General features: G+C 42.8%; 1 protein-coding gene across 2 annotated transcripts in view; it reads right to left on the bottom strand.

The window, feature by feature from the left end:
* Positions 1–3,657: 3,657 nt before the first annotated feature.
* The window catches only part of ryk (receptor like tyrosine kinase), a 51,450-nt gene continuing 43,850 nt past the window's right edge, over positions 3,658–11,257 (bottom strand). For both annotated transcript variants that reach the window (XM_031730509.2, XM_031730510.2), the window contains exons 15-16: positions 9,487–9,623; positions 3,658–5,947 (exon numbers count right to left, since the gene is read on the bottom strand). In XM_031730509.2, the coding sequence (XP_031586369.1) occupies positions 5,836–5,947; positions 9,487–9,623 (249 nt within the window). In that variant the 3' untranslated portion in view covers positions 3,658–5,835. The remainder of the gene's footprint in view (positions 5,948–9,486; positions 9,624–11,257) is intronic.

Here is an 11,257-nt window from a genome sequence, read left to right as displayed (position 1 = left end):
TCCTCCCGGGACCCAGGCTCTGGTTGGGGTGCAGCAGAAAACTGCAGAAGAGAATCACTCTCAAGCTGAGTAAGATTTCAGTTTGGTACCAGTGCTCAATCTAGAAGGGATTCCACACATTTCCATTAAAAACACCACAACATCACAAACAGCGCACAGATCCTCAGATCCTGTCCACCATGATTTTCTTCCGACGGAGAACACCCAACTTCTCGTATCCTCAAGTAAATGGTAATGGACTTGTTCTTATATAGCACTTTTCTACTCTGTATGAACACTCAGACATGCCTTATTGACCTATTCGTTTTCTCCTACACCTATTTAATATTCACACGAGACCATATGCCGATCGATGCATCAGAGAGCAACTCAAGGATACTTAGACATGCGGACTGAAGACTGGAGCTGCCAGGGATCGAGCCACCACTTTCTGCTTGGTAGATAACCTGCCTCCTGAGAGGTAAAGCAGGTCTTTCCGAGAGATCAATATCCGTTCTCTTTCAGTTCTTTGAACAAGGTGGGGCTGCGCTCTCTTATCTGGATATCTAAACATGCTCTGCAGAAACATTTGGACTTTGGACCTGAGCAAGTCTGAAAAACATCAGCCATGATCCATACTTTGACCTGTTATAAAGCTGTCTGTAATCACACAAACACACTAGTAAGGAAATTTATTGCGTCAAACACTTTAATTCTCCACAGTAAAATAAATAGACTGCAGGAGTTTTTACATATGCATATCAGTTAACCACAGAAATGACTTTATTGTTATCGATTAATGCCACACGAACCTCACTGCTCCACATGGAAAGGAATTTAATGTAGCTCCTCCACGAATCAACACCTTATCAGTGGGGAGCTGTTTAAGCGGCCGAGTGATCTCGGCAATTTTTCTCAAAATAACCAAATAACTCTGTCTGGGACAGGATTAGTGGGACCCCTCCATGAAGTAAGGCCCAAGTTTTTGTCTACATGTTGATATCCGAATCCTCTTCTAGCTGAGACTCCTTCAGGTAAAAGGAGACATGTCACATACTATACCTTGTTCACTGATATATCCCATGATGCTGATGTTCAAAGGTGGTTTTAGAGAAGAAAAAAAAAATCATGCTGAGAAAATAAACAACAATAACAAAAACAACAGGTTTTGGTTTCAGATTGTGACACTTGGAGTGGGTGTACAAGTAAACTGTTGGCGGTTTTTAGTGAAGCTGAAATGTGTGGAAAATGTGTGCAAAGTATGTAAAGTCAGTGGAAACTGAGTGACAACAATGAAGATGAGTCAAGCTGGAAGCTTAAACTGGGCCCAGTTCCCAGAAACAGGATTACAGAGTTGCCTGGCTATTCTCAGTGAATTAAACCCAGAAACCCCCGCAGACCTGCTGAAAGGAACTTCGAAAGCCAGAAACTCTCCCGTACTGTGACACAACAGTCTGCTGCTGAGGATGCAGGCGTGTTTGCTCAATGTGTCCTGTGGCCGTGTTACAGTGCGCTCTGCTGTGCCTGCAGCTGGTGAGGAAAGTAGAAAAACCGAAAGAGCGGCTTCACTGTGACACAATCTGAAAGCCACCGATGACCGAGCACATTTTGAAAATATGTCATGTTCAAGCTTCGCTGAAATACCACAATGTGACGCCACATGCCTGACATCCAGCTGATTTACTCAAAACAAATAAGGCCGCCGCGGTGATGTCTCCATTCTGGAGAAGTTGTCTCTGAGTTTTAGTGAAATTGTTCAGATTTTAGTTCTCGTTTTCATTTTGTTATTCTAGTTTCTGCAGCGTTTCCCTATCTGTGCCTCCCAATCCCGAGAAATGTAACTACACGTCACCGTCAACGCAGCCCGCGCACATCCAAGTGCTGACAGCAGCCACTTCTGCAGCCAGGATTAGTCCCTTCTGTGTCACCCAGTCTCTGTTATTGTGCTTGGTGTGAGCTGTTTTGTCTCGGTGTTTAGCCTGTCCTCACATCTTGTGGTTTTGACTTCCTGATCGTCTTCACCTGTGTCTTAAGGGGAAATTGTGGTTTAGGCAGTAGTACTGCGCTGGCAGCCTGTCGACCTGCAGAAAGCGTCTGTTGTCAGATGGAGGCAGTGGTTAAAAAGTGTATTACAACAGGTCTGTGGGCTACTCTTGCTTGTGCTGCTGTTGGTCCATCAACCAGCTTCAGTGATCCACTGCAGCGACCATCTGTGTGTTTCATTCTGCATTTATTCGTTTGCTTTTTAAACTACTTATTTTAACATTGCACTCAACAAACAAATCCTGCTCAACAAAAAAGAGCAACTTCAAGGTCCTCTTCAACATGTCTTGGGGTTCTCCAGAAGCCTGTTAATGAACTAATCATTTGATTTAGGTGTGTTGACCCAGGGTGAGATCTAAAACCTGCAGGACACCGGCCCTCGAGGCCTGGAGTCCGACACCCCTGCTTTAGAGAGTGCACAGGTGCAGGTTTGCAGTGGTTGAAAACTCATCTCCAGACAAAAAGCTCCACAAAAAGCCACAATCTGGTTCTAAATGAAGAACTATCCCTCATCAGTCTGTGTGTAAACATCTTCGTGATCCACTGCCTCCATCTCCCCACAACCACCCTCTGCATCAGACCTTCCCTATACTTCTCCATCAATACTCTCAAAGCAAACATCCCATCTGCAGAGCTCTGCTCACTGATCGTCACCTCTCTTCTTTATATTGTTGCAGGTCTGGTGTGTGTCTGTCTATTTTAGGCCTTTTGGCAGCTTCTAACAAATTTAAACAAACCTCAGCAATCCGTTTCCCTCAGTACTGCACTTTTCTTTTCACACCAGACCCACACCAAGAGCATCCTTACCTGCTATCAATTATTTTTCCAGCCTGTGGGCCATAGATATAATTGATAGGTTTGGAGGGGACTTGTGAGGAAGGGGATTTAGGGACTCAAAACAAATTAGATTTGACATAACTTTCCATTACGACATCCGAAAAAAGTGTGGGGTTCATGTGACTTTAGCCTAAAGCCGAAACAAAACCAACTGACATAAAACAATGAAGCACAGAAGTAATCTCTGGTGCCAAAGCTCTCCATGTTTTACAATCTGCATCTTCTTTCCATATTTGAAGCATTGTCCAAATTTTTTTTCCCTGCATTGTCTTTCTTTGCCAAGCACGTGCACACACGATGAATTCGAGTCCGTTTTTCGTTTCTCTCAATGAACTTAAACAGTAATGCAGCAGAGCTGGAACCACAAAGCTCAACAAAGTCAAGTTAAATGGGTGTTTTTCAAAAACCTACCTCCTGGGGCTTCACAGTCTGTACAGCAAACAATATCCTCTATTCTTAGTGCTTCAGCATGGACAGGAACCAATGTACGTTACCGGGCTTACTGGAAACATGGATGTAAGGTTGCAACATCAACTGGCTGGCGAAAGGATAAAAGATGTCCGGTGCAAAATTGTCTGACATAAAACAATGAAGCAAAGAAAAGAAAGAATGCACAGCAGTGAAGAAGGAAGCTTAATGAGTAATGCAGACATTGGGGGATGATTCACGGTAGCTCGGTGTCTTTATTTAGATACAGTTAGCGGGGGGGGGGGGGACACACCTATGTTTGCAACTTTTGAGGAACTACAGAAAACAAGCTTTGGATGAAGACAGAAAAAAAAAGACAAAAGAACGGGGTAATATATTCAAAAGATTCCATTTAATTTGTGGATATGAAATTGGGAAGCAGTTTACAACCTTTATCTCAACATGCAGTGACCATAAAAAAACACATCATAAAGATAGTGGAAGGATACGATGAGACCAAGCTGGCGTGTGTGTTCACAATGATTAAGTCAAAATGAGTCGAGCAGTTGTGTGAAGAGCTGCGTTCTGACACCGAACAATGCAGCTCAAAAACACACTGTACACAGAAGATGGACGTAGTAGATGACTTGTTCTGTGGGTGGAGAAGAACCGCTGGCAGCGAGTGACACTTGTGAGGCGTTTTCGTAAACCTTGTGCCAAAACTAAAGGCATCCAAATGTGTTTGCAGCCATGTCTGGAACATTTAATGCAAATATTTGATCGACTGTGGTTTAAGGCGACACGGCTGATTTGGCGCTGCAGAAAACATGAGCGGTGATTTATAGAAGAGCTTCCAGACTCCCTCCGCCTTAAATAAATGAACAATAAGGTAACAAAGAGTGGACTTGCTCCATCATCACACTGTAACCACAGAGATAACCTGTGGTTCAAAGGCTGACCTCAGTTTGTGTTCAGGCCACCAATTGACCCGTTTATGAAAAATTTGCACGAATACTGAGTGATGTTGGAGAGAAACTCTTTTTACAGGCTACTTCTGCTAACATGCTAATGTTACTGCTGTGTTGAATTTTTCCTTATTAAAGATTTTTTAAGCTCCGGAAAGCCACCTGATATGAGTTGCTCACTAAACCCGAATCCTTTCTTCAGTCCAGTCTGTTTGTTTTGTGGCTTGTAACCTGAGAGATTCTCTTCTGCGATGGATAAAATTCACAGCCTCATTTTCACATTTCTGCTCTGACGTCTGACTATTTCTTTTTTTTTTTTTAGAACTTGTTCTGATGATCTTTTTTGTTTTCTTTCACTTGTTTCTGATGTTTTTCTGCCATCAGAATGTGCACAAAACCACAAAAGCCTCAGTATAACAGTCGCACTGTTATATTCGCCGTTGTCTCCTTGCCAAACATCGCACAACAAAAGTGACGTCACATCTGCCGGTGCAAGGCGCCGCTTCGGTGTCGATTCAGACCATGACTACGCTGCCAGTGAGCTGATACAGCGCCTACACCAATCTTTTATATATAGTCTACTGTACTTTAGTAAGAAGCAGATGCATCCCACAGATTCTGTCCACCACGATTTATGTCCCTCTGACATCAATCCATCTTCGAACGTTGGTTCTCAGACGCTTCGATCTGATGGTGGCGGCGAGAATGCTCCACTCGATGCTTCACTAACCAACTGGTCACATCACATCCACCTTTTACACACACACACACACACACACACACACACACACACACACACACACACACTCGGTGGCTCTGACAGCGGAAATAAAAAGTACAAGAGGAAGACAGCAGTGACATTGAAATATTAAGTGTCCACGTGTAAAAATCAGGTTTATACAGATAGCTCTGCAGAGCTGATGTTCCAGCTGTGGTGTCCACATGTCTTTATCCACGCTGCTGGCATAGGAAAAAAAATTGGTGTGACGTCTCTGTTGAGTGCGCTCCAGAAAAGGAAACTCATCCGCGGCAGAGGAAACGCTGTACCATTTACAGAGAAATCATTTCAACAGATCTGCCTCTCGTACCGAGCCTGAGCGGAGCAGCGTGTCCGAGATTATGGTTACTGAAGCTCTCTGGTCTATTTTGGTGCCTAACTCATTCTGCTGTGGAGTTACTTACACCCAAAACAAATCTAAAATTTACACAACATTACAGAATCTGTAGAAAATACTGCAGAAGCTTAAATTGTTCTTTTAAAAAGTCGTTCAATGGCACAAAAAAGTCCACGGATATCATCTTTCTGTTGTTCTGGTCCTCTTTGCGTGTGGAGATCGTCGATCGTCGCCTTTTCTAGATGCTTTCAAAGCAAATGGAACAATACCGAACACAGAGTCGTTTTACTTTGCTATGCTGTAAAAAGGTAATTTAACTATATAAAAACTCCAAAAGAACTGTACAAAACAAAAGCCTCGGGCACAAGTCTGCTCATCTTTCATGTGATAAGGCACAATTTCAAATGTGCATTCCCCGTGAAAAGTGTCCGCCAGCCTTTAGTGTCGTTGCTTTAATGGATTAGAAGAAGAAGCGGCACCCACTGCTTTCACACGTAAGCACCCAATGCTGCGTGGAACTCTGTGAGACACTGGACCAGCTGCTGAAACTTGGGCCTCTCCTCCGGGTCCAGGGCCCAACAACAAGCCATCACTGCGAACCTGCAACACAGAGAAGGATCAGGTCAAAGCTCACAGAGGAGTCATGTCTGAAAACACCTCACAGATGGTTCGAAAATTGGGCCTCCCAGTTTAGACTGGCACTGCCTAAACCTAAACAAGCAGATATCCTGGGAAAGTAATGCTTCCATTTGCTGACCTTTCCATCTTTTAAAAAAGTGGAAAATCTTTGTGAATCAACAGCTATGAAAAAAAAAAAAAGGAGAAATTCATGTCCAGGAACACTAGAAAAATAAAAATTGTGTTCAGAAACACAAATGAATACATGCTGTGACATCATGGGGGTGCTCTTGAAGCTCCGTAAGTGCCATGTAAATAAAATGAAAGTGAATAAATGCTTTCTTTGTTTTTATAAGAGGAATAACTGGATTTAAAGGAAGCATTTGCCTAGTATTATACTGCAACTGCTGTATTGTCTTGAACCAGGAGCTGCCTGTGCAGTGCTGATAGAAATGCGTGAGATATAATTACCTTTCTATCAGTGCACGGCCTCGATTACGTAAGCTCTAGTATTGTGGAAAAGGAAGCCATCGCCTCAACATCTATTGTATTTGCAAGGAAACAGTTTTTTGATTACTTAACAGATTTCAGGCAATCAGATCCTGAGTTTCCTTTAATCATCAAGAATTGCACATTTCTGTGGGGATTTGACACGAGTTTGTTTTCTTTAAATGCCTCTGCGCTGGGATGGCGGCGCTCCGAGGAATTCATGTAAAAGTAATATCCGAGGAACACCTGGAGGGAGTTTCATCAAATCTGCACTCATCAACGAATTGGAATTTGGTGGTTAAAAGCCAAACTTAAGAAGACACTTATAATGACAACATTTAAGACAAATGATCAAGTCCACACGGTCACAGGTGAATAATTAAATGCCATAACACAGGAACCAGAGGGAAGAGCGTTACTGTATTTCACATTTAGTCAGATCCTGATGTAGTGAAGTAATCTCTGATGCCAAAGCTCTCCATGTTTTAGAATCTGCATCTTCTTTCCATATCTAAAGAATTGTCTGATAACTGCTCGGCTCCAAAATGTGTTTTCTTTAGCATCGTCTTTCTTTGCCAAGCACGTGCACGCACGACGAATTCGAGTCTGTTTTTCGTTTCTCTCAATGAACTTAAACAGTAATGCAGCAGACATACAGCAGAGCTGGAACCACAAAGCTCAAAGTAGTTAAGATAAATGTGTGTTTATCAAAAATCTGCCTTGTGGGCTTTCACAGTCTGTGTAGCAAACAATATACTCTATTCTTAGTGCTTCAGCATGGACAGGAACCACTGTACATTACTGGTCTTACTGGAAACATGCATGTAAGTTGCAATGTCAACTGGTTGGCGAAGGGATGGAAGGTGTAAAATCAGAAATCAGCCTCCTGCATCTTCCTTGGTTATTTAGGAGCAGCTCAAAGTAAAGCCTCTACTCCTCCAGCTACTAGTGCAGATATGCAAGGATGCCTCCTGGATGATACCTAACTGAGGTGGAAAGAAACACAAGGACAGACACCACAGAGATTATGTCTCTTGGCTGGCCTGGGAATGCCTTGGTGTACTCTCAGAAAAGCTAAAAGTGGTGATCCGGGACCATTCAACCACTCAACCCGGGTTATCCAGAAAACGGCTGGATGGCACATCCAAGCACATCTGGATCTGGCCTCAAGCAAATGTCAACTCCTCATGAAGCAGTTCTTACCCCTAAATCCTCTGGGGGGTGTTTTAAAGTAAAGGCCAGACACCTTCTTTCCCTCTTTGCCGTCTTCAGAGATTGTTGGGAATGGAACTTTTGCAGGTTTAAGTACACCCCGAAGACAGAAATACCACGAGAATTTAACGGGAACGGCACAAACACATTTCTGCTTCTCCCGAGTCGGCTTCCAGCAGGTGTTAACTTCTTCGAAAATTTTCACCAAACACTAATCAATCCAGGCACTGCCAGGGCTGCTTTGAGCTTCCTCACCACAAACCTGTTTTGGGGGATCAGATGGTAAATACTACTGCAGTGATGGAAAAAAAAATGAAACCAGTGGGACAACATTGCCTCTTCTTCTTGACAGCCTGATGAAGTTAAACTTTGCATCAGTCAAAGCTAGTAGCAGCTGAACAGTTTGATTCGACTCAGGTCCTCAAACAATGTGTCAACTAGCAGCACATTTATTGTGCTGACAGTCTCCAATAACAAGCTTCACTGCAGCTGAAAATACACTCTTCACTGCGGACGTTTGCCAACTTACAGATGTGTGACAAATTAAAAAAGCCAGTATGAAAACAGCCTTCCAGTGGAAGATATTCACTTATTTGGTGCTCTGATGGTGACTGAAAGATATTTCATATATTTCATAGAATAAAATAAAACAGAATAGCGCTTTATTGTCAATGTACACGTACAACAAAATTATAGATGCGCCATGTCAAATGTGCAGAAGGGTTAGGGTCAGGAATAAACAGCAAACAGAACAGATATACAGCCAAGGGGAATATATACAAACTAGAGGAATATATACAAAACAAGAGAAAGGCACACATTGGAGAGCAAAGTGTTTGGAAACAGTGCAAAAGGACTTTGTCTGAGCTTCGAGGTGATGACCTTTACTGAACTTTGCACTGATCTGCAGTGACGCTACCCTCTAAAACGAAAAAGAGAGACGCTCTTTTCCACCGTCTCTCTTTCTCGTTGATCTGGAAAGCTCAAATGTTGTCTTTACAAATGAAAAAAAATTTCTGTTGTATATCTTGGGTTCGGCCCCACTGATTGAGCACGCAGCCACTGAGTTCCACCTCAGGTGAAACTAAGGTGAACGGTAATGATTTTCCAGAATATTGTTGCACTGATACCAGTCTGTTTAGGAAAAACATTGTGGGGGGTTTTTCTGTTGGTGATTAGTACAAATTATGAAACACTTTGAGAACTACAGCTTTAAAGTAGGCAAACTGACCTTTTAACCAGTTAGTGTGGAAATGACAACATTCACTGAGTCATCCAGTCTCAGATTTATGCTGAAAAGCTAGCGCATACATTTATTACTTCTAGGTTGCACTGCTCTCAGCCTACAGTAATATGGAGTTCTTGAGGCAATGAAGTGGCTCTATATACATGAAACATAATTGAATTGCTTCTTGTTACACTTTTGAGGGGGGAAAGGCTAAAACATCTTGTTATGAGAAGGTCATACTGATAAACTGCTACTTACAATCATGAAAAAACAAAACAATTTATAAAGGAGGTCCAGCACTGCATCATCCTTGACTTGCTGTCATTGCAGATCAGAAATTGTGGGATTAGAGTAATAATCCTACAGAAACCAAACCTGGCCACGCTGATCTATACCTTACCCAGCGGATACCAGTGGACTTAGTGTTTCTGTGGTTCTGTATATTATTGAGGTCTGTAAACCGTCTACAAATAGGACAAGAAAAGGAAGGACCACTCAAAAAACTAGCTCCAACTCTTACCAAAGTCAAATATACAAGTGAAAATACAGAGTGTGTGTGTGTGTGTGTGTGTGTGTGAGAGGCCCAACTTACAGCTCATCTGGACAGTTGATTGGTTGTGCTATTCTGTACCCGTCTTTTAGGTAAGCCGACATCTCGAAAGGGTCAATGTCGACGTAGGGTGTCTGCCCCAGAGTCATCAGCTCCCACAGCGTCACTCCAAAAGCCCACTGTGAACGCACAAATTCTCTGAATAACCCTGAGACCAGTGCTTAGCATTCATTCACAGCACTTTATAAAAAAAAAAATAAAAATACAAGCTTTTAATGTGTTTTCATTAAACAGGGCAAACATAAGAGGGTGGAAAAGTAGCATTCCCACTTGTTGTACTTGTATTCAAATACACGACGTTCCACATGAACAATGTGAGGAAATTATGTCAAGAAATGTATTTGGAATATAAATCACTGCTGACAGTTTTTGTTGAGCGTGAAAGTGTAAGCAGTTATTATCAGGGTCCAAACTGCCTGCGAGTGTTCACTCCGACCTCTGAGCAGAGAAAAGACGAATTACTCAAATCATATTAAAGGTGCTTCCAGTAGGTTTTGACCCTGCAGTTGTTTGTTTAAACTCTGGAAACCATGATATTTAAAATAAAACTGACACTGACAGACAGAATAGGCCTGAAAGCACAGAGTTTCTGCTGTGTTAGTGTGCCCCGAGCCTTAATGGGGTGACACAGGACCTTTAAAAGGAAGTGCAAGGACTGTTTAGGAACTAAGCGCAAGGTGGGCTCTTCAGAGGGGGGGTTGGGACAATAAAACAAAAACGTGTTCTACGGTAAACCACCCTGTTCCCACATCAGCGAATAAGCCGCTGCCAACATTCCCAGTAAAGCTTAAACATGCCAATAGGAACGCTCCCATCCTGTCTCGCTTGCTATCTGATTTGTGTACCTGCTGATGTAAGGGCACAACACATTCATGTGCGTAACAGCAACACACTCAAGATGCTATACAGCTCCAGGTACTTGTATGGACTTGCACTGGGTGGCTGTTAATGCCAGGCCTCTGTTAAATCTAAGTGCCATGATTGCCATGGAGCGGTGTGACCATAACAGGAATGTGGAGGGGGGTGGGGACACGTCTGGCTCGTGTCTCAGTGGTGTCTCTGAGGATCTGTTAGGCAGACTTCCCGACTGCCTCCGCCGCGCCCGGTCTTCTATCCTGGAACAGGAAAGCGAGAAGAGCCACAGACACGCCTTTCCCTTTGACACCTTGACCAAGTGTCTAAGAATGGATTGCACACAATCGGTGCCGTTTCCTGGATCACCTTTACCACATCATGTCTACTGGAAACCTACTCGCATTTAAAAACCTCACAGAGACAGGAAAGGTCACTTCTGCTATTGTTTTGGTGACAACGAATCACAGTTACAGTTACAGCGTTGCCTTGTTAAGCAACAGCAAGCAAACAAAAGCAAAAATGAAGCCCAAGAGGAAGCAACAAAAACTGTAGCTCCTCTACTGGACACTTCAAAAGTGAGTCAATCTCCACCGACTCCCATAATAAAATGTTGAAAGTACATTGGAAACAAGAAGCACTCCAAAAGTGTGCCTCTACATGCCGTCAATACAAACAATGGCAGTAAGAAATATAGTTTTAAATATCGCTATACAGAATTAGGCCTCAAAATGTGCATAGGTGAAGGGCCGCAACAATTCATCAAAATAATCGATGACCTTGACAATATTATTGTAGACACTGATTCAATTTATCATATACCAATATCACGTAAATGTGTTTTACATTTACAAACCTATGGGGGCAGTATCGCCTATATAGTCTGCCAAGACAGCACTCA

This window comes from Oreochromis aureus, linkage group 23, assembly GCF_013358895.1.
Source record: "Oreochromis aureus strain Israel breed Guangdong linkage group 23, ZZ_aureus, whole genome shotgun sequence".
NCBI classification, from domain to species: domain Eukaryota; kingdom Metazoa; phylum Chordata; class Actinopteri; order Cichliformes; family Cichlidae; genus Oreochromis; species Oreochromis aureus.
The sequence above is the reverse complement of the archived record's forward strand: the minus strand, read 5'-3'. Positions and strand labels throughout refer to the sequence as shown.